Raw genomic sequence first — 24126 nt, 5'->3', positions numbered from 1 at the left:
TTGGAGCTACCTCCAGACCTCAGCTGTGGAAGAACATATAAATAGGTACCTAGTACATCATGGGTGGGTTTTTTTTAAAGATTTAAGTCTAACAAGAAGAAAACACCACCACATATGAGAAAACTAAAATCTGATAGGGTAACACTGAGCAGAGAGAGAAGAGGGAAATTCTTAAGTATTATACAAGTATATTTTAATCATCCAACCAGAGAGAAGACATGAAAATTCTTTTCATAGAAAAATAGACCAAACCTAAATAAGTTTAACAGATCTGCAGCAGGGAGGGAATTATTGTACAAATAAAAGAAAAAAAATTGACTTAAAAGTATCAAAAGAAAAGAAAGCCGTGCTCAGCGGCTCGTGCCTATAATACTAGCTACTCAGGAAGAGATCAGGAGGATTTTGGTTTGAGGTCGGTCTGGTCAAAAAGTTCACAAGACGCTATCTCAATCAATAAAAGCTGGCCATGGTGGTGCATGCCTGTCATTTCAGCTATGCAGGAAGCATAAATAGGAGGATAGCAGTCCAAACCTGGCCAGGCATAAACAGAAGATCCTATCCCAAAAATAAGAAAAGCAAATAGGACCGGGGGCATGGCTCAAGTAGTAGAGTGCCCACCTGGCAAGCACAAGACCCTGAGTTCAAACCCCAGAACCACCACCACCCCTCCAAAAAATAAGGGGCAGGTGTGGTGGTACACACCTGTAACCCCAGCTACAAGGGAAGAAGAGACGGAAAATCTCACTTTAAGACCAGCCCAAGCAAAAAGTTTGTGAGTCCTCATTCCAATCACCAAGCTAAGCATAGTGGTGGGTACCTGTGGTTCAAGCTGTGTAGGAGGCATAGGCAGGAGGATTGCAGTTCAAGGCCTGACCCAGGCAAAAACAGAAAACCATATCTGGAAAATAACAGGGCTTGAGGGCATGGCTCAAGTGGTAGAGCACTTGCTTAGCAAGCACGAGGCCCTGAGTTCAAAACTTTAGTACCATCCTCCCCTCCACCAAAAAAAATGTATTGTTAGCCTAGAAATTAGCCAAGGATGGTGGCACACATCTTTGCACTGAAGGCTGAGGAAGAAGAATCATGAATTTGAGGTCAGAATGAGCTATACAATAAGACCCTGTCTCAAAAAGGAAAAAAAAAAAGAGGTGAGAGAAGGGAAGGGAACAAACAAAAAGAAATTGTCAAAAAAAAAAAAGAGAGAGAGAGAAGGGCTGGCACAGTGGCTCAAGTGGTAGAGCGCCTGCCTAGCAAGCATGAAGCCCTGAGTTCAAACCCCAGTGCCACCAAAAAAAAAAGTTTTTAAACAAAGAAAGGGAGAGGGGAAAGAGAAGAGAGACAGAGGGAGAGCAAGGAAGGGAGGGAGAAAGAGAGTGAGAGAAAGAGAAAGAGAGAGACATAAGGCATGCTTCCCATGGAATAAATTATTGAAAATTTTCCACAATTGTTTAAACATAACCTTTAAAGGGTCTTCTAATGCTAAAATCCAGAAACAGTGAAGACCACTTCATTAAGGAATGCTGAAGTCTTCATACTAATTACTGATTAATTTTGTCAGAAGTAAGAGTTTGAATTGCCAACACAGTGACTAAGTAGGGAGGCCAGACTTAACCCTATTTTAAGATGAAATACAAATTTTCTGTAATAATTTCCACGCTCTTCATAAGAGTCCTGATTCTATTTCCTCCCATGTTAAATAATGTTAAACTAACATGCTTATACTATATAAATTTATAAGCCTATGCTCTAAAATAGCTTTTAAAAATACTACCCATCAAAATGGCTTTTTTTTTTTTTTTTGGATGGGACTGGGGTTTGAATTCAGGGCTTTGTGCTTGCAAAGTGGGCACTCTACCATGTGAGTCATACCTTCAAAATAGCTTTTATTCCCCTTCTCAATGATTTCTTTAATTCCACAATGAAATTACACACTTCAGACAACTAATATTTTATTCACAATGTCTTGTATCAGGTGCCATTTGTGTTCCTTAGAGATTCCATAAACCGGAAAAATTAGCTATCCTCAACTTCCCATCCCAATACAGTATCAAGAGAAATTAGATGAATGATAAACATGCACCCAATGTCAACGCACCCAATTTCATCAAACATACCCTGAAAGACCTAAAAGCATATATAAACGCCAACACAGTGGTTGTGGGAGACTTTAACACTCCATTAGCATCAATAGATAGGTCATCCAAACAAAAACTCAATAAAGAAATCCAAGATCTAAAATATGCAATAGATCAAGTGGACCTAGTAGATGTCTACAGAACATTTCATCCAACCTCTACACAATATACATTCTTCTCAGCAGCCCATGGAACCTTCTCCAAAATAGATCATATCCTAGGGCACAAAGCAAGCCTAAGCAAATATAAGAAAATAGAAATAATACCATGCGTACTATCGGACCACAATGCAGTAAAAGTAGAACTCAACAACAAAAGTAAAGACAAAAAACATGCAAACAGCTGGAAACTAAATAACTCATTACTTAATGAAGAATGGATCATCGATGCAATAAAAGAGGAAATTAAAATGTTCCTAGAAGTCAATGAAAATGAAAACACAACCTACCGGAACCTATGGGACACAGCTAAGGCAGTCTTGAGAGGAAAGTTTATAGCCATGAGTGCATATATTAAAAAGATTGAAAGATCCCAAATCAATGACCTAATGATACATCTCAAACTCCTAGAAAAACAAGAACAAGCAAATCCCAAAACAAATAGAAGGAGAGAAATAATAAAAATAAGAGCTGAAATCAACGAAATAGAAACCAAAAAAACCATACAAAGAATTAATGAAACAAAAAGTTGGTTCTTTGAAAAAATAAACAAGATCGATAGACCCCTGGCATACCTGACTAAAATGAGGAGAGAAAAAACCCAAATTAGTAGAATCAGGAATGCAAAAGGGGAGATAACAACAAACACCATGGAAGTCCAGGAAATCATCAAAGACTACTTTGAGAACCTATATTCAAATAAATTTGAAAATCTAAAAGAAATGGACAGATTTCTAGATACATATGATCATCCAAAACTGAACCAAGAGGAAATTAATCACCTGAATAGACCTATAACACAGAATGAAATTGAAGTAGCAATCAAGAGTCTCCCCAAAAAGAAAAGTCCAGGACCTGATGGATTCTCTGCTGAATTCTATCAGACCTTTAAAGAAGAACTGATACCAACCCTCCTTAAACTGTTCCATGAAATAGAAAGGGAAGGAAAACTGCCAAACACATTTTATGAAGCCAGTATTACACTTATCCCAAAACCAGGCAAAGACACCTCCAAAAAGGAGAACTATAGGCCAATCTCCCTAATGAACATTGATGCAAAAATCCTCAACAAAATAATGGCAAATCGAATTCAGCAACACATCAAAAAGATTATTCACCACGACCAGGTAGGCTTCATCCCAGGGATGCAGGGGTGGTTCAACATACGAAAATCAATAAACGTAATAAACCACATTAACAGAAGCAAAGACAAAAACCACTTGATCATCTCAATAGATGCAGAAAAAGCCTTTGATAAGATCCAACATCATTTCATGATAAAAGCTCTAAGAAAACTAGGAATAGAAGGAAAGTTCCTCAACATTATAAAAGCTATATATGACAAACCTACAGCCAGCATTATACTTAACGGAGAAAAATTGAAACCATTCCCTCTAAAATCAGGAACCAGACAAGGATGCCCACTATCTCCACTCCTATTCAACATAGTACTGGAATTCCTAGCCAGAGCAATTAGGCAAGAAGAAGGAATAAAAGGAATACAAATAGGTAAAGAAACTGTCAAAATATCCCTATTTGCAGACAACATGATCCTATACCTTAAAGACCCAAAAAACTCTACTCAGAAGCTTCTAGACATCATCAATAGCTATAGCAAGGTAGCAGGATATAAAATCAACATAGAAAAATCATTAGCATTTCTATACACTAACAATGAGCAAACGGAAAAAATGTATGAAAACAATTCCATTTACAATAGCCTCAAAAAAAATCAAATACCTAGGTGTAAACCTAACAAAAGATGTGAAAGACCTCTACAAGGAAAACTATACACTTCTGAAGAAAGAGATTGAGGAAGACTATAGAAAGTGGAGAGATCTCCCATGCTCATGGATTGGTAGAATCAACATAGTAAAAATGTCGATACTCCCCAAAGTAATCTACATGTTTAATGCAATTCCCATCAAAATTCCAATGACATTCATTAAAGAGATTGAAAAATCTACTGTTAAATTTATATGGAAACACAAGAGGCCACGAATAGCCAAGGCAATACTCAGTCAAAAGAACAATGCAGGAGGTATCACAATACCTGACTTCAAACTATATTACAAAGCAATAACAATAAAAACAGCATGGTACTGGCACAAAAACAGACATGAAGACCAGTGGAACAGAATAGAGGACCCAGATATGAAGCCACACAACTATAACCAACTTATCTTTGACAAAGGAGCTAAAAATATGCGATGGAGAAATAGCAGCCTCTTCAACAAAAACTGCTGGGAAAACTGGTTAGCAGTCTGCAAAAAACTGAAACTAGATCCATGTATATCACCCTATACCAAGATTAACTCAAAATGGATCAAGGATCTTAATATCAGACCCCAAACTCTTAAGTTGATACAAGAAAGAGTAGGAAATACTCTGGAGTTAGTAGGTATAGGTAAGAACTTTCTCAATGAAACCCCAGCAGCACAGCAACTAAGAGATAGCATAGATAAATGGGACCTCATAAAACTAAAAAGCTTCTGTTCATCAAAAGAAATGGTCTCTAAACTGAAGAGAACACCCACAGAGTGGGAGAAAATATTTGCCAATTATACATCAGACAAAGGACTGATAACCAGAATATACAGGGAACTTAAAAAACTAAATTCTCCCAAAACTAATGAACCAATAAAGAAATGGGCAAGTGAACTAAACAGAACTTTCTCAAAAGAAGAAATTCAAATGGCCAGAAAACACATGAAAAAATGCTCACCATCTCTAGCAATAAAGGAAATGCAAATTAAAACCACGCTAAGATTCCGCCTCACCCCTGTTAGAATAGCCATCATCAGCAACACCGCCAACAACAGGTGTTGGCGAGGATGCGGGAAAAAGGAACCCTCTTACACTGTTGGTGGGAATGTAAACTAGTACAACCACTCTGGAAAAAAATTTGGAGGCTACTTAAAAAGCTGGACATCGATCTACCATTTGATCCAGTAATACCACTCTTGGGGATATACCCAAAAGACTGTTACTCCAGAGGCACCTGCACATCCATGTTTATTGCGGCACTATTCACAATAGCCAAGTTATGGAAACAGCCAAGATGCCCCAGCACAGACGAATGGATTAAGAAAATGTGGTATCTATACACAATGGAATTCTATGCAGCCATGAAGAAGAACGAAATGTTATCATTCGCTGGTAAATGGATGGAACTGGAGAACATCATTCTGAGTGAGGTTAGCCTGGCCCAAAAGACCAAAAATCGTATGTCCTCCCTCATATGTGGACATTAGATCAAGGGCAAACACAACAAGTGGATTGGACTATGAGCACATGATAAACGCGAGAGCACACAAGGGAGGGGTGAGGATAGGTAAGACACCTAAAAAACTAGCTAGCATTTGTTGCCCTTAATGCAGAGAAACTAAAGCAGATACCTTAAAAGCAACTGAGGCCAATAGGAAAAGGGGAACAGGTACTAGAGAAAAGGTTAGATCAAAAAGAATTAACCTAGAAGGTAACACCCACGCACAGGAAATCAATGTGAGTCAATGCCCTGTATAGCTATCCTTATCTCAACCAGCAAAACCCCTTGTTCCTTCCTATTAATGCTTATACTGTCTCTACAACAAAATTAGAGATAAGGGGAAAATAGTTTCTGCTGGGTATTGAGGTGGGGGGAGCGGGAGGGGGTGGAGTGGGTGGTAAGGGAGGGGGTGGGGGCAGGGGGGAGAAATGAACCAAGCCTTGTATGCACATATGAATAATAAAAGAAAAAAAATTAAAAAAAATTAAAAAAAAAATGATAAACAAAAACCATTATTAGACATTTTCTTCAAGTCAGTGGTTCAACTGGTCTCAGGAAAAGCAAAGAAAACATACTCACATCTTGGCTCAATCCAGCAAAGGTTTTCTGCAGGTCCTTTGCAAATTCCAAATTATGTAGCACTTCTTCATATTTCTCTACTGCTTCCTGTCAAATTGGGTAAGAAAACATCAACTCTGTGACCATCTAAGAAGAACTGTCAAAATAAATGTTCCTAAAATATAACAGAAGACATTGAAGACTACAAACCAGCCCTTCACTAAACATACACAAAAAAAGTACTTACATAAGCAAAAATAAGGATAAAGAGTATCAGTACAAGTGACATAAAGTTAAATGCAGAAATTCAAGTTTAAGACTAAGAATTCAATTTTAGTTATATAAATTCAGTTTCTGTATTAGAAATCAGAGCCCTAATCCTATCCAAAGTATAAGTCAGAGAGGCCTGTGGCTTTTAAGAGCACTGAGTCAATTGGATTCCTCCATCAATGCTCATTTACCATTCAAATGCAGTACACAAGTACCATGGTAAGTATCACACAGAACAGGCAACTTCAAGACATTTACAATATGGTAGAAAATATGTATAAATAAGGATCTGTGCAGACATAATTAAGTATTTTAACAGAAAAAACAAGTAATGTCTTTGAGGCAATTAAAGGAGCAAGTTTTCTGAAGATTTCACAGATGAACAAACTGATAATTAGAGATAGAGTGAGTTTTCCAAGGGAATTTAACTGAAATATATCCAGAAAAAAAAAAAAAAAAAGGGAGGGAGGGGTCAGTTTGGAACAGCAGAAGATAGTGAACCTGCCCAACCAGGTAAAGAGGTATAAAGCCTCAGGAATTAAATCAGTGTAATATTCCATTCCTGGGTATCACCCAAACGAAAGGAGAAACATGCATCCTCATAAACATGTATGTAAATGCATATAGCAGCACTTCTCACAATAGCCCCAAGTAAAACCAATCCAAATATCCAGAAACTGGTAATGCAAAAAACAAAACACGTGCAACCATACAACGAAATACTAATGATGATTTAAAAAATACTGACATACACTATAACACAGATGAACTTCCAAAATACTACCTAAGTAAAAGCCCAGATGCAAAAGACTTTAGTTTACATGAAATGTTCAGAAAAGACAAATTTAGAGATAGAAACAAAAATTAAGGGAAAAAACAAAATTTAGGGGGTGATAGAAAATGTTCTGTAACAAGATTGTGGCAATAATTGCATAACTGCAATTTTACCATGAATCACTAAATTGTACACTTACAATGGGCTTACTTTAATGGTGTGTTCATTATACTTCAATAAAGCTGCCAGACCAAAAAGTACAATAGACTCAAGATGTAGCTTAGTGACAGAGCATCTGCCTAACATATGCAAGACTCTAGGTTCAATCCCCAGCACCAAAAGAGAAAAATTCTGATAAACTAGTCTCTATAAAAGTGTATAAAAATAGGAATTCCTATGTACTATCAGTATTAGTATAAATTGGTACAGTTCTAGAAAACAGTTTAGCATTTTTATCTAAGACATTAACTATGGGTAGACCCTATAGCCCAATGATAGCTATATACCCTGAAAAACGTCTTTTGCATGTCTTGATAACACACAGAATGCTGATGAAAGTAGAATTGCTCATAATGCTTAAAAAATTACAAGAAACACAAACATCCATCTGTTTATAGACTATACAAGTAGAGAAAAAAACAATGAAATATAGCCACTTATATCAATATAAAAATCCTAAAAATAGTTGCGTGAAAAAAAGCAAACTACAGAATACATAGCATGATACCATTGATTGTAAGGTGCAAAGAAAAAACTCTGTAACAGATTTAAGGGCAATAAACAGATTTAAAGCAAAAGAATGTGAGGGCGGGTGTCAAGATCATAGTTACAAGGGGGAAAAGGGTGCTGGGGAAAGAGCATCAAGGTGTTGATAACTTACTATTTGAGCTACTAACCTACTGAGTTGGCAGGTGAATTTTACTGCTTGCCTTATTATGCATTGTAACTTATATGCAACATTTTGTTTGGACCATGTATTTGATAATAGAAAAGGCAGAGAGGCCTTCAGCCACAGAATGGGTAGGTAAGAAAGAATGTAAAACTAGAAAGGAACACTCCTCCACATCCACTCCTAAATGTTATTAGCTCTGAGTCAAAGAAAGCAGCATCAGATGGAAACTACTTCGACTCCACAGCATCTAATGTGCATCCATCCTTTCTTTACCCAGTGTAGGAAACATCTTTCTACCTGTGCACTGGATCATATCCAATTCTGCTTTCCTAGGAAACTTTACTCTATGATTCCCTCTTTAATGTCTTCTAACAGAATTTTTCCCTTTCTGCTAATGCTTAAATCAACATTTCAAAAGGCCAAGTCAACCCCAACCTAAATAGGAAGAATTTAAATTCCTCTCTGGCAACCACTTGTTTCCAGTCTTAGACAACCTTCAAAAGTGGTCTTTATTTCCTCTTCAGATCTCACCAACCTGGATTCTGTTTCTACCATTCCACCAGAACTGTTCTAGCTGAAATCAACAGCATCAATCCTGTCCTTTAAAGCTATGGACTTTCCGGGCTCCAGTGGCTCACGCCTGTAATCCTAAGCACTTGAGAGACTGAGACATAGAGGATCACAGTTCAAAGCCAGCTCAGGCAAATAGTTCAGGAGACCCCCCCCCATCTCCAAAATAACCAGAGCAAAATGGCTCAAACAGTAGAGTACCTCCTTTGCAAGCACAAAGCCCCAAGTTCAAACCCCAGAACCACTGATAGCAAGACAATACCTCACTATGTAGGCTGTCCTCAAACTTTGGATTCTCCTGCCTCAGTCTCCAGAGTGCTGGGATTACAGGTGTGTACCACCACGTCTGGCAAGCTATGGCTTTTTTTATAGCTCTTTATTTGGTTACTTCTCGGTAGCATTCAAGCTTTACAAATATCTTGGTTTTCATATCACTAAACTTCCATTTTTCTCCCATTTCTTCAGCTACTTATTTACCAACAGTATTTCCACTAACTTCTCACCTCAGTTTTTTTACATCCGTAAAAGTTATAATAGGACCTAATTCAGAAAGATGGATAATTTAAATGACTTAATTCTTGCTTACAATTAAGCCTGACCCCAATAAGTGCTCTGTATTTTTAGCCATTATTATACAAACATTAAATGCCATCGTTCCTCAGGACTCTGTCATAGGCTTCTGTTCTGTTCTCTGCACTCTTGTCCAAGATCGTCTCTCTAGGTGCTCATTAGGTTCAGTTAGCGGGTGATAGATCTCTAGACATTCTACCACTGAATGCTCCACCTCCAGTCCTACACATTTGCCTATTTCCTCTTTCCCCTCACATTATAAACTCCATGAACACAAGAAACACACTGGCCATTATAACCTAACATTAAGCACAGCACTTCCTGAAGTAGGTACTTAATAAATTTCGCTGGATAAATAAAAGGTAGTTCAGAACATAATCTTAAGCCTCAAATACATTAAATTCTGAACAGAATTTAAACTGTCTGAACAGAATCCTATGCAGGTTAAACATCCCTTCTCAAATCCAAAATGTCTAAAATCTGAAATTCTTGAGCACTAACATCATGCTCAAAAGCCTCAGATTTCAGAGTATTTCAGATTTTCATATTAGAAATGCTCAACCAGTAAAGACTACGCAAATATCCCAAAACTAAAAAAACTCTGAAATCTGAAATAATTCTGGTCTCAAGTATTTCAGATAAAAGATACTCAACTTGTCCTGAGATTTCTGTTCAAGATAAAGGACACTAGAGGCAAGATGACTTATGAACTGAAAATCAAATCCCAAGACCAGGAGACCAGTTAGGGAGAAGATATAAAGATGAGGGGGCTTGCCTTGATTAGGCCAGTAACAGTAGAACTACAGAGGAGAGAAGAGCCATGTTATTTAATGAGTCTAGTGACAGATGCAAAAAATACAACCCAGGGTCAGTGTTTAGCAGCAAGGGATGAATAACCAGTCCTAATTCTTTTTGTTGTTATTGTTTGCTTCTGCTTTTTTTAGAGCCAGGGTCCTGCTATACAGCCCAAGCTAGCCTCAATCTCAAGATCCTATTGCTTCAGTCTCGCAATTGCTGGGATTACACATGTGCTCACCACGCCCTACCCATTCTAATTCTTTAATGACAAAAACTTCAGTGTAATAAAAAGCATCAAGTGTCCCAGTCTATTGCTCAAAAATTCATTTGAATCTTGATTTTCTATTCCAAATCCAGATTTGAACCAAGTCATAATAAGTTTACAAATGGGACACAAAACTATTTTATTAAGACATTCTTCTTGGCAAAGCATGAGTAGCTCAAGCCTATAATCCTAGCTACTAGGGAGACAAAGATCAGGAGGATTGAGGTTTGAGGCCAGCGGGAGCAAAAAGCTTAACCCTATCTCAAGAATACGCAACATACACATAAAAATAGTGGCTCATATAGTAATTACCTGCCTACCAAGCATGAGGCCCTGAGTTCAAACCTCAGTACTGCCAAAAAATAAATAAATAAAAACATTCTTACAGTCTTACTATTTCGAAGGACAAATCATTTATGTTCGTGGCCTGTGAAATCTTAAAAATCTATAGCTAACAATGACAGATTACTTACTTAAGAGTTGCTACTCAGGAGGCAGAGATTAGGAGGATCAAGGCTCAAAGCCAGCCCCAGGCAATAGTTCTTGAGACCCTATCTTGAAAAACCTTATCCCAAAAATGGCTAGCAGAGGGGCTCAAGTGGTAAGAGTGCCTGCCTTGCAAGCATGAGGCCCTAAGTTCAAACCCCAGTGCCACCAAAAAAAAAAAAAAAATAGAGTTGCTAATTTAGCTGGCTCATGCTTGTAATCTTAGCTACTTGGGAGGCTAAAATCAGGAGGATCAAAGTTCAAAGCCTGCCAGGCCAAATAAGTTCTCAAGATCCCATCTGCAAAATAACCATAGCAAAATGGACTGGAGGTGTGGCTCAAGTGGTAGGGCACCTGTCTGCAAGCATGAAGCCCTGAGTTCAAACTCCAATTCCACCAAAAAAAAGAAAACCAAGAGTTGCTAACTTAATCAGATGTGGTGATACATATCTGTAATCCCAGCTATGCAGGAGGCATAGGGGACAGCTCAGGCAAAAATATAAAACCCCCAACCTAAAAAAATAACTAAAACAAAAAAACATGGCTCAAGTGGTAGAGCACCCACCTAGCAAACAAGAGGCTAGCTGGAATGGAGCTAGTAAAGAAGCACAGTATTGGAAATGCATAAAGATGTAAAAGGGAAGGAGGGAGCATATTTTGTAGGGCTTTGTAGACCCCAACAAGAATATTTTGCCACCATAATGGGGACCAATGGAACTTTTCAACAGAGAAATAACCTTCTGACTTGCATCTGAACAAGATCAGTGAGGCTACTATGTTGAGAACAGATCTGAAGAAATAGAGTACAAAGAGAAAAATCTGTAAGGAGGCTATCAGTGATACAGATGAAAGATAATGTAACTTAGACCAGGATGGCAGAAAAAGAATCCATGTGAAATAGTCAACTTTTGGATTTTGAAGGTAAAATTAACCAGATTTGCTCATGAAATGGATATAAGTAAGGGATGAGGATAAAACATGAGGTGTTTTCAAGGTTTTGGCAACTCTACTCTTCTAGTTGATCAAGCCATCAACTAGTTGATAGCTGAAATTAGAGAAGGGATGAGTTTTAGGGAATAGGGGAAATCAGGAGATGTCAAATACTCAGAGGACTGATCTCTTAACAATATAAATTTGGCAACTGTTGGCACACTGAGAAATCAAATTTCACATATTATAGAAGCAACATGTAGTTCTAAAGACACAATGAATATTAAGAATACAGTTTGCCTGGCTGGGTGTGGTGGTTCAAACCCATAATCCCAGAATTTGGGAGGCAGAGGATTATGAGTCTGAGGCCATCCTGGACTACAAAGAAAAACCCTGTCTCAAAAAGAAAAAGGAAAAAAAAGTTTGCATGGCTGGAACTCTGAAATATAGCATGTAACTGACATTTCTTAGCTGCCATGAGAACTACCAACACTTTTACACCCCTATGTTTAAAAAAAAATTTCAGTAACATAACTGTAATTATAATTATAATTTCTTCAAGGATAATTACACAAAGAAAAGTTCTAACACATTAAGTGTTACTAGACATACCATGACCATTTGAACACAAAGCTACACTGAAATGCTGTATGTCCTCTTAGCAGCTAAGTGAGCGCACCATTCTCAGAGCTCACAAAATTCAAATATGAGCTTCAGCACAATTATTATTTACTACATCATAAAACTTTCTAGTCACTAAAGATAACCCAATATGATTGGGGGGGGGGAATTCTTGAATCTTGTACCTATGATATAAAACAAAAACTTTTAGTTGAGAAAGGTAACAGACCCACAAGCTAGATCAAATAACTTTTAGGGAAATTTTGTCCCTTCTTAGAAGCCAGGAATGTGATCAGGTCAAAGCAGCAAACATGAATTAAGCATTCTTTTGTTCCATATTGCAAAAACTCTTCTTCACAAATTAGACAAAATGTGCAATTACCAGGTATGCTGTAGACAAGTTATGCAATGTAAAAGAAAAAAATATAACTATTTTAATATTTATAGTAAGGTTAGTTGTTCAAAAGGCTAGTTATCAGAGCTGTAGGGTATAGCTCAGTAGTATACTACATGATTTGAATGTAAAGGCCCTGAGTTCAATCTCTAGCACCAAAAGAGAGGCAGACATCTACCAGATAATCATGCCTACTACCAGGGGACATGACAATCCAACATAGAAAAGTAGGGGAAACCCATGAAAAGAATTAAGGGGAAGCAACTGGAGAAATCTGAGGCAAGCTATTCTAGAGCAGAAAGATGCCAAGTTTAGATTAAACCAGTGAAGAGCTAAAAACTAGAGTATTCCCTTCTCTTCTCCTTCAGTCACCCTACCATAAATTAAGCTATATAGTAACTAAGCTAGTCTTCATTTTCATTCCTATTTAACCCACACCCTCATCCATATCATTCATCAGAGCAACAGAAAGGAAGCCAAATCTGTAAGCCATAATAGACAAAGACAACAATGTCTTTAGAGAAATCCAGAGGATTCTAACTCCCTTTTGGTCATCAAATCTCTGGCCTCACCAAATCCACCTGGAGTTTTATTAAGAAAAGGAACCCTGTAGGTCTGACAAAAGATCTTAAAGCCACTTACCAACTGGTCTGGGTTAAGGTGCTCTCCATTTTTCAGGCGATCCTTGTAATCTTCCAGTTTTAGCTACAAAAGAGAAACTTGTATCTACTGTAGTCTGATATAAAATGCTGAAGCAAATAAAACAACAGACATTGTTCCCTTTGAAAACAAAGTTCTTGAAGTAAGCTATCAATCTGCAAGAATACCATTTTACTACAGGCAGACAGCAATAGTAGATGAGTTCCAGTCAGGAGGAAAAAAAGTACACAGAGCAACATTAGTCTGGTTTCTTTGCCTTTGAACAGGTAGCTGGTCTCTATGTCCCATGGAGCTAGGTGGGCTATTCCAGGCACTGGCCAATGGAAATGAGAACTTCCAGGACTAAGGTTGACCTTGGGCTCCAAGAGTTTGACTCCAAGGTCTCAAAGACTCAGCTCTAAGAAAATGCTGAAAACTACAATTAGTCATTGAAGCTGGGATGCTCTGATGCTGACGTTTCAACTGACTTACATCAATTATCACTCTAGTTACATAGGAAAGTGCCCCAATAAGGTGAAATACTCTTATATATAGAAGATGTATGCACCTGCACAGAAGTTACAGCAAGGGACAGTGCTGATGGTGATAGGCAGTATGGCAGGTTTCACGTTCCCCTTTCATTTAATTCTCACAACTCTGACATAGGTACTAGTCTCTCATTTTCACAAATGAAGAAATGGTTTAGGTAGCTGAGTTCCAACCATATATGAACAGCTCTGAACAAGGAGCCTCACAAGAGTAGCTTTTAGCTACATGACTAATGGAATCCCATTGTAACAGTAAAAAGAAATATTCAACTATGCACCAATAGACGCTGAGATTAGGAGGATCACAGTTAAAGGCCAGCCCAGGCAAACAGAAAGACCCCATCTCCAAAAATAACCAGAGCACAATGGACTGGAGGTGTGACTCAAGTGGCAAAGCGCCTGCTTTGCAAGCATGAAGCCCAAATAAAAAATTTAAAAATCAAACAAGTCCAGTTTGGGGAGAAAGGATCATTGTAGAGCTGTTAAGAATATAAGTTCTTCATGGTAATAACAGTAAACCTAGAAATGTTTTCCCAACACTGAGTATAAAAGGAGTATCTGTCAGCATGTTAAGTGCTTGATATATGTAGGATAATGAGATGTAAAAGAGAGTACAAAGGACATAGTGGTGTTAAGACTCATTAGAATATGAAAATATTGAAGTTGATAGGGAAAGTTTTCATATGGGGAGAAATGTGACAGTCTAGCAAGTTTCCAGAACCCTCAACATGCTAGGACAAGTTCATTCCTATTAACCAGTCTGAATACCTAGTAACTGAGAGTTTACATTAACCTTTATGCCAGTTACAAACAACTTACCTCAGAACGTTCAACTAAAGGTATTTAGTACTTTTTAAATAATACTAACCTGAAATTACAAAAGTTAAGCAGTAAAGCCTTTTTCCCTTCATGGCTTCTACTTAAGACACATGGGGACTTACCTAGACAACCATATGTGCCCAACCCAATAGTGTTCAATCAGGGTTAATTTCCCCACCCACCCCACCCAGAGACATTTTTTGATGTCTGGAGATATTTTGACTGTCACATCTTAGGGCACCAGAGGGAGGTGGACAATGCTACTGGCATCTGTGGTTAGATTCCACAGATGTTTTTAAATATCCTATAATGCCCAGGGTAGCCCCTCATGGCAAGGAATTATCACACACACACAAAAAAAAAAAATCAATGGTTTTGAGGTTGTGTAGTCCTGCCTATCTTCATGCTTAAACTATTAATTCAGTTACCTATTGAATTATGTGGCATTTTACTAATAGAAAACTTTCTAATGGAAGTACATAAATGTAAAAATTTCTTCTCTAACATTATAGCAGCCACAACTTGAAGCTATTTTTCATCTTCAATTTGCTATTTATGGAAATACACAAAAAATTAACTGCATTTATTGGCTCCATTATGACATAAACCCTACTATATTCTATAATCATTTCTCGGTCTCCTCCTATTTTGGGTTTAGAGTCTTAAAATGTTTCCCCAGAAGCTTGAAACAAACGCACTGGTAGTATCAGATAGGTATCCAAAATTAAAGAGGTTCTATAGTTAAGCTAGAGAGCACAGGTATACACATAGGCAGTTTCTCCACCTGAGGAAAGTCATTAATGAATTTCCATTAACAGAGCAGCTTCACTAGTTCCCATTGTGGTGGGGAATTTGTGCTGACCCAGGCACACTCACCTTTTCACACTTGTGATCAACTGCATACATTCAAAAGATAAAATGGTGGGAGCTGCAGGGAAGCTGCTAGCAACTGGCCCTTCACTACCTTCCTAGATTTAAAAAAGAGGGCAGGGGAACAGACAACCAGATTCTTAAAACTCTCTTCACATCCCTCCACTAAAAGCAACTTCCCTAAGGTCTTAGCACAAAATTATCTGAGAGAATGTAGGTCCATAAAGTTAATCACTCTATCACTTTGCCTTAATTATCTGCTTACTGTCAAAAGCAGAAGAGAATCATGACACAACAAAGTAACATGCAGTACTGTTTCACAGGCTACATGACTCAGGAAACGAGAAGTGATTTTGGATCTTTATATCAGCATTTACTGTAACATTAGGCTGAACATAATCCCCGAGTCTCTTTACAAGGCTGTCTACAATACTTTCACCAACCAATCTTAAACCAGTTCCTAGCAAAACAAAAATCAGTGCTGAAACATTTTCTGGCTCAACTGAGGTTAAAGCTTCCAATGACTGCAGCAGCTATACTGCAATATCAACTGCTGCAGAAAGTCACAAGGAAAACAAGCTCAAAAATCAGGCTCAGACTCATAACCACTAATGACTGTTAAAAGGAGGGGAAGTGGGAGAGGGGCTAAGAAAGAGTAATATGGACTGGGTGAATCTGATCAAAGTATGTCACATGCATGTACATAAAAATCACAATGAAATAAATCCCTTTGTACAATTAATTTATGCTAATAAACATTTTTAAATAATTACAGAGAATGTCAGTCCTGCTCCAATAATTCGAGAATGTACAGCTTTAAGCATGAGACATAAGATTTATCATATACTGGGCCATAAAGCAAATATGAAATAAATATCAGAAAAACAAAGCAAAAAAATCAGGAAAAAACATTACACTCGGGACCTATAATAGCTCTTCGAGCATTTCGAAAGCAGCATGTAGAATAATTTTACTATGAATCTTGTTATTCTGCTGTGTTGACAAATGAAAACAAATGTTTCATACATGCAGCAATTAGCCTGCGTGTTTAATTGTTCTCAGGCAACTGGATCACAAGGTTAGTTAAATCTTCAGTAAGGAAGACCTATTGACTTTGATATAAAGAAAACTGGTCAGGTCCTTAACCCTTGCTTAAGACTATGCATATACAGGGCTGTAAAGGGGGAGGGGTAATAAAAAGAAGTTACCTTCTTTTTCTCGATGTTTCTAATTTTGTGTTTAAGGCATATGAGTCCATTGTCAATATAGGTCTCATATGCCTGGGAGGGAGAGGCAGCAGATCCCAGAGTAGACTGCAGGGGGCTCAGGGCCCTCTGGCTTTCCCCATGCTGACTGTGATTCACTTGGGGCTTGGCTGACTTCATATTCCCCTCTCTTCCCTCCTCTGAATGGCCTGAAGGTGACTGGTAACCAAAAGGGGATGAAGAGAGCTGCACCATTGAAACAGATGAGGCTGAAGGAGGGGAAAAAAGGTTAAGTAAAAAAAAGTAAACTGCCAGGCTTTAACTTCTCTGAAAAGTCTTACACCCACTTTCTTAAAATTCTCTTCCACAGAAATGAGCTCAAGACCTAATGGTGCTTCAGCTACTGTGCTTCCATCCCACTACTTTTAAGGTAATTAGTGGCAAGCAGTAGCCAATAAGGATAGTCTTTATGTTGGCAAAATCTACAATACAGGGATGGTTCCAGAAGTTCGATTTTCCACAAAGTCCGGGAGGAAGAACTGCTAATCAAGCAATGGCTTCTGCGATTCTCTGTTTGCATAAGGACAAACCACATTCTGAATTATTTTTATGGTCATGTGATATCCACAAACACACACAAGGTTTCATGGGATCCTCTTTACCTGATCCCTCACCCCTGCCCAGCGCCAACCTCAAGCACTAATGACATAAAAAAAAAAAAAATCTCAAACTGTCACTAAGTGAACCAGCAGTTTCTTGAACAAGAATGTTCACTTTCCCTTGACTGCTCCAAGACCTAGAGACAAGTCCATCGCTGCTGCACATTTGTGGCTCTGGCTGCAGCGCAAGGTGATTTTCGGTTGTTTTTACACTAGCCCATAGCCACTCGCACCCAACCGGCTTCAGAGCTCATCCTGACGAGCCTTGCACTGCCCCAAGGGCACCGAGGTATCCCAGGGCTCTCCCTATAGGCGCATCCCCATGCAAGGACCCTTCCACGACCGCTCTAGTCTCCGCAGGAACCCCTCCACGCGGAGCCCCCAAAGGGACCGACACCTCCCCGTTCCCTCGGCCCTCGGGGCACCGAAGCCACTCGTGCAAGGCCAATGGGAAGGCGGACCTGGGGGGAAAGCGCGAGTCCCTGCCCTCCAGGACGCCCACCCCAGGGATGCCGAGCCTCCCCCCGCTCCACCTGACCGCGGCCGCCGGGACCTGCCCACCCTCGCCGGGCCGGCCACCTCCCCGAGCCGCGCCGACCGAAGCCGCCGCAGGCCGGCTGCACCTCCCCAGGCCGCCGCTGCCGCAGCCCGAGCCCGCCTCCGAAAGCTAGCGGGAGCCAGGCGAGCTGCGGACGTGGACCCGAGCCACCAGCACTCGCGTCTCGTCTCCGCCTGTCTCCGCCCCCGCCCCGCCCTGGCCTCGCCCGCAGTGTCCGCGAAGCCCAGCTATCCGCCACCTCAGCCGCTCGTGCCCAGGCCCGCCCTCTCTGCCGTGCGTGGCTTATATAGGCCGCACCCCGCCCGCTCCACCCCCACGCGCGCGCTCGCCCCGCCCCGACCCCGCCCCCTTCCGGCGCCCCCCGCCCAGCTGGGGCAGGCAGTGGGTCAGTAGAGGGCGCGTGTTCCCGCGGTTGCGCAGATCGCTGAACACCAGGTGGCCCGGGTGAGGCCCAGACCCTGCAGACTTAGGCAAACGCCGCATCCCTGCCCCATTGATTGCATCCAGCACCGCCTGGCTGCGCAACCTTGAGCAGGTGATCTCAATCCCTCGGAAAGGGCAGAGCGTGCATTGTGGAATTGCCGAACCAACTGGCCTTCGGGCTCTGGTAGTTTTGGTGGGCCTTCTTGAAATGCAGGGAGACCTTTGCCCACAGGTAACATTTTTCGTAGTAGGATGGGAAAATCGTCATTTTCTCGCAAGGGACTCGGGCTGTATGAGCAGAATGTGCATATCAGCATTCAATAACAAGACTGCTTTTATTCAGACTGTAAACGGATTCATTCTTTAGCAAAGAGCTGGTAAAAATCCTTGTAAGGGTGCATAAAATTAGGAGAAAAGTCTGGAAATACATCAACATGACATCAGCATTTCTGAAGGAAAAAGGACGATTTTTCTTGTACCAAGAGAGTTGGGAAAAAAAAAAAAAGGCAATAACTCTGCCCCCAGCCATTTTAACAAACAGGATTGTTTTAGGTTCTGTCCTTGAGACTCAAGCCGCAGAGTGCCTGCCTACCAAGCACAAGGCCAACAAACAAACAAAAAGTTCTTTAGCCAGAGGAGAACAATAGTAATAAACAATGCCCCAGTTAAAACATCCTGGCAAAGTCTACAGAAAAATTGTCTTGACTTTAGTAGCATTTCCTGATAAAGTATTTTGCCACTTATTTTCTGTATTCTTTTTAGCTCCTGGTGATACTATGTCCCTTAATGTTTCATTTTAGCTTTGAATCTCTGAATCCCATATGCAACTTTGAAGGTCAAACATTAGGTTGTTCATGTGCTTCATTGGTTATAACCAGAAGAACAAGCTGTGGAGAGAAAGTTTATCCCTAACATTTGACCACACACACACACACACACATACACACAAAGTGGACACAATAAGAAAAATGTGAAGGGCACACATTTGGACCAAGGAGTTAGCACAAAGTTACAACACAGATTATGCCTGTTATAGCCTGAACTAATAATGAACCTAAAAATGATACTCTGAGCCAGGAGTGGTGGTACACACCTGTAATTCCGGCACTGCCAACACCCACTAAGATCACAAATTCCAAGCCAGCTTGGGCTACATAGTAAGTTTCAAGTCAGCCTGGACTATACAGTGACACCCTGTCACAAAAGTGCAACAACCAAAAAGGTATTTCCAGACCAGGCAAAAACTATCCCTTGGGCCATATAAATCTGGCCATAGACTCTAAATATTCCAAGTAGAACAATTATAAATAAATCTATATAATACATGGATTGTGAAAATGAATCAAGGAAGAGTGAAACAAGAAGGCTGGCCCAAGCAGCTCAAGTGTAAGAATGCCTGCCTAGCAAGCCTGAGGCCCTGAGTTCAAACCCCAGTGCCACCAAAAAAAAAATTTAATTTCAAGTCCAGTAAGATACAGTCTGTGTAACCACAGCATATTGGTAGGAGAATGTACTACAATAATGTTATAATGTTGCAGCAATATTTTCTGAAAAATGAATAAGGTGATTTGGAAAAAAAAACGTCAGCACGTGTTGTGGTGCACCCCTATAATTCCAGCACTCGGGGCTGGGGCAGGAGGCCAGCCTGGGATACATAAGGAGAACCTGTCTAAGGCTGGCGCGGGGAGAAAGGGAGTGAGGGCAGGAAAGAAGGAAAGAGAGAGGGAGGAGGGAGGTAAGGGAAGAGGAAGGAAGGGAGAGAGGGAAGGAGGGAGAGAAAGGCTTTCCAGGAGCTCAGCTGTGGATACAATGCCTGCCTAGGAGGTATGAGGCACTGGATTCCATCCCCAGCACCACCCTTAGGAGAGAAAAAAAAAACCTTTCCAGCCAGAGGAGAACTGTAAAAATATATTCCCTGTTTTCCATGATATGTTGATTTGTCTGACCAGCTGGGAAGCAGTATTTATAAAATGCCACCTCCAAGCTCAGCAAGGAACTACTATGTTTGAAATATGATAAAAAATGTTGTTTCAAATCAGTGAGGAAGAATACAGTCAGTTTATTCTACAGATATTTATTGGACACCTGCTGTTTGTTGGGAGATGGGGACCTAATGATGACCGAGATGATACAGCCCCTGCCCTCCTGGAGCTGAGGAATTCAATAAAAGCTGCAAGTATGGGTTGGAGGTATGGCTCAAGCAGTAGAGCAAGCACCTGAGTTCAAATCCCAGTGCTGCCAAAAAAAAAGAAAAAGAAAAGCTACAAATATAAATGGCAAAACAACCAAATCAATAAAATAGAAAGACATAACAGATGATTTGATTTTTGTGAGAACAGGCAGACTTTATATCCCTTGAAAATGTGAAGGTCTTTAATATGCATTGTCCAGTAGATGTACAGTCTCTGCAGGGATGTTACGCCAAAATCACTTACAATTAATGCAGCTTCATGTTGTTGAAACTGGATAAATTAATTCACCAAAGCATATAGAAGCTGATATCATATGAGAGGAGATATAAGAAATTATCCTGGACATTTTGTTACAGTGATAAAAGTCTCTTTCTCAGTGACTCTACAAGACTTTCTAGAGAGACTCCAAAAAAGAATCTCCCCAAAAAAGCAAAGTAACCAAGAAAGATGACAAGAAAGGAAAGGAAGATAGAGACTCTGGGGGAACAGTTAACATGAGGTTGTGAGAAATACTGTATTTTCACATACTTTCAGATTCATGGGGGGGGGGGTGCAGGTCTCTTCAAATATTTGAGAAGAGAAACTTTTCATGAAAGTGAAGAGCTGAAGCATAGAGACCCCAGGCAGGAAAAAAAATGTTGTCATATTCACCTCGAGAAAAAAAATGTTGTCATATTCACCTCGAGTTTGAGAGACTCCATAGTTTCTAAGATTAATATTTCTGTGGGGTTTTTTCACAAAATTATAATTATACTTTCTAGTAGTTTTGTTACTACTGTTTTCTGGTATTAGAATTAATACTCTTTAGAAGAGTGATGAGCATTGTAGCTGGTTTAACAACGTACACCTCATGGGCTGCCTTACCTTTTGTGTGGCACTTTGATACTTTCCTTTCCGGTGCCCCCTTCTGGCTGCCCAGCTTGAAGTGCTTACCTTGAATTCTTTTTGCTTGTAATTAATATCAGGCAAAAAGTGTGAAGAGCATGCCATACCCCTCCCCAAAGATAACTGAGTCACTTCTTGTTATTTGATAAATGTCCATACTTCTATTTCACATTCATCATAATGTTATTTTTTCAATCTATTGGAAGCTAGCCTTGTTAAAACCAAGCAGTGTTAATTAAAGCTTCAAAGCAGATGTCTGTGCCAGAATAAATTAGTGAATTACTTACTTGAAAAATAAGAATATTTCTCTTAATCTAAACTGGAATACTGAAAGAATACATATGCTTCCTGTAGGATAGCAATAACATGATTCTTACACAAACATGGTACTTTTCATAAGAAATAGACAAAAAAGATAGACTTTAAAAACTTTCATACTTTTTTTTTCCAAAATGTCTAGCAATATGACTGGGATTGTAGCTCAGTGGTAAAGTGCTTGTCTGACATGTGCAAGGACCTGGGTCAGTCCTCAGCCCCAAATAAAAACCTAACAACTAATAAGTACAATAACATAGTGGGGAATGAGATTAAATGGAATTTCACTTAAGTGTCTCTCCATTGATACCAATCACTTTTTTCTAAGAAAGAAATTCACCTCCAGATACAGATAAGTAAAAGCTGGAGCTAAGTGTAAGTTGGCTTCTTAGGGCTTTACTTTTATTACCTCTAAAATGGGAGAGTAATTCACAGAGGTGTTATGGTGATTGAGTTAGTAGATGTACTTAGCATGTTAACTGGTATATAATACCCGAATGTTGGTAGTTATTCTTACAAAGACAGCTTCTATTCTTATGCCAATATCTACTGTAGAAGATGAGTAAGAGCCAGAGAACACATCACATGGAAAGTTCTTGACAATGAAAGCAGCCTAAGGAAAGGAAGTAGGACACTACATGTAGAGTTTATAAGACAGAAACCCTTCACCTCAGAAGACAGCACAGTCTCCCTTCACATGCTTTGCATTGTGGGAGCTGTTAAGACTTCGGTAAACATGCCCTGGAAGGACTTCTCTTCAAGACAATTGTTTTTGCTAGCCCTACCTACCACTATCACTTTGCTACTGAATTACTCATTTTGCATCACTGTGATAAAATACCTGACATAAATAGTTTAAAGGGAAGAAAGGTTTGTTTTAGCTCACAATTTCAGAGATTGCAATTCATGATCCCTTGGCTCTGTTGTTTCTAGGTCTGTGATAAGGCAGAATCATCATTGTGGGGAGCATTTAGGTAGAGCAGACCTACTCACCTCATTGCAGCTAGGAAGCAGAGAGAAAAGGAGGGGGATCTTGTGGCAGTGGGGTGTGGGGGAGAATAAGATATAACCTTTGCTAGGTGCTAATGGCTCACTCTTGTAATCCCAGCTACTCGGGAGGCAGAGATCAGGAGGATCACGGTTCAAAGCTAGCCCAGGCAAATAGTTCGTGAGATCCTATTTCGAAAAACTCCATCACAAAAAAGGGCTGGTGGAGTGGCTCAAGGTTTATGCCCTGAGTTCAAACCCCAGTACTGCCAAAAAAAAAAAACGATATAACCTTCAGGGGCATACCTCCAGTAACCTACCGGACTCCACTTCCTAATAGCCCATTCAGCTATGAATTCATCAATGGATGTACCCATTAGTAAGGTCAGTGCCCTCATGATCCAGTCATCTCTCATCTGCACCACCATCTGGAGACCAGGCTTCTAAGAGAGCCTTTGGAGACATTTTAGATCCAAACTAAAACAGTTACCAATTCCAAAAAGATCCTTTAGAGTGATAGCAACACTGCTTCTCCTTCATAGCAGCTTGTACAATGTTCATTTGCTCACCTCTTTGTTTAAAGGTAAATTTGGGGTGAGAAGTAGAGGGAAGGAAATTCAAGTTGGCATAGAGAGACTATACTGTGTATATCATGACATCTCTACTGGCACAGTGGAAAGAGAAATGGACCAAGAATCAAACGGGGATAGCTCTAATTCTGACTCTCTTCCAATGACAGTTTCTGAACCTGAACAAACAATTTAATTTGTCCATGAGCAGTCCATAATAAATCAAGTTGACAACAATTCTATCCACTTCTTCCTGTACACACTACCACTGCAGCCAGGCCACCATCTCCCATACATGGTATAGCAACAGCCTCCTCTGGACTTCCTGCTTCCCTGCTTCTCCCACTATTATTTTTCCTAGACACTGATGCGGAGGGACATTTAAGTTTTTTTAAGTCTTATAAAATTCCCTGCTCAATACTCCTAATGGTTTTCCATCCTACTTAGAAAAAACAAAATCCATGCTACTTAAGATGGTGGGGCTGGAGTGTAGATCAGTGGTAGAGCATGTGCTTAGTATTCAGGAAGCCCTGGGTTCAACCCCTAGCACCAAAAACCAAACAAAAATGATATAAGCCCTCCTTCAAGCCCCCACTCCCAAAGTCTCTGCTCTTAGTATAGTTGACCGACTCTAAGGTAGAGCCTGGATTCTCATGTCTAGGTATTCATTCCTTGTCTATTTCCATCCCCTTGAATGGTAGTGGCCTGAGTGGATTTTAATCATAGAATATAGCAAAGGTGATGTGAAGTCACTCCCATAATAAGA

At 39.8% G+C, this 24126-nt stretch overlaps 1 protein-coding gene across 10 annotated transcripts in view; it reads right to left on the bottom strand.

Annotated features, from left to right (window-relative positions):
• Positions 1-18246, bottom strand: part of Caprin2 (caprin family member 2) — a 47358-nt gene extending 29112 nt beyond the window's left edge. For 5 of the 10 annotated variants that reach the window (XM_020178128.2, XM_020178132.2, XM_074083019.1 and 2 more), the window contains exons 1-3: positions 16775-17973; positions 13333-13395; positions 6141-6227 (exon numbers count right to left, since the gene is read on the bottom strand). In XM_020178128.2, coding sequence (XP_020033717.1) covers positions 6141-6227; positions 13333-13395; positions 16775-17026 — 402 coding nt within the window. In that variant the 5' untranslated portion in view covers positions 17027-17973. The other 5 variants (XM_074083018.1, XM_074083016.1, XM_074083017.1 and 2 more) reach the window with 5 other exon arrangements.
• Between the last annotated feature and the right edge of the window lie 5880 nt (positions 18247-24126).

The sequence above is a fragment of the Castor canadensis genome, chromosome 8, assembly GCF_047511655.1.
Source record: "Castor canadensis chromosome 8, mCasCan1.hap1v2, whole genome shotgun sequence".
NCBI classification, from domain to species: domain Eukaryota; kingdom Metazoa; phylum Chordata; class Mammalia; order Rodentia; family Castoridae; genus Castor; species Castor canadensis.
Note: the sequence above shows the minus strand (reverse complement) of the source record. Positions and strands in the feature narration are given on the sequence as shown.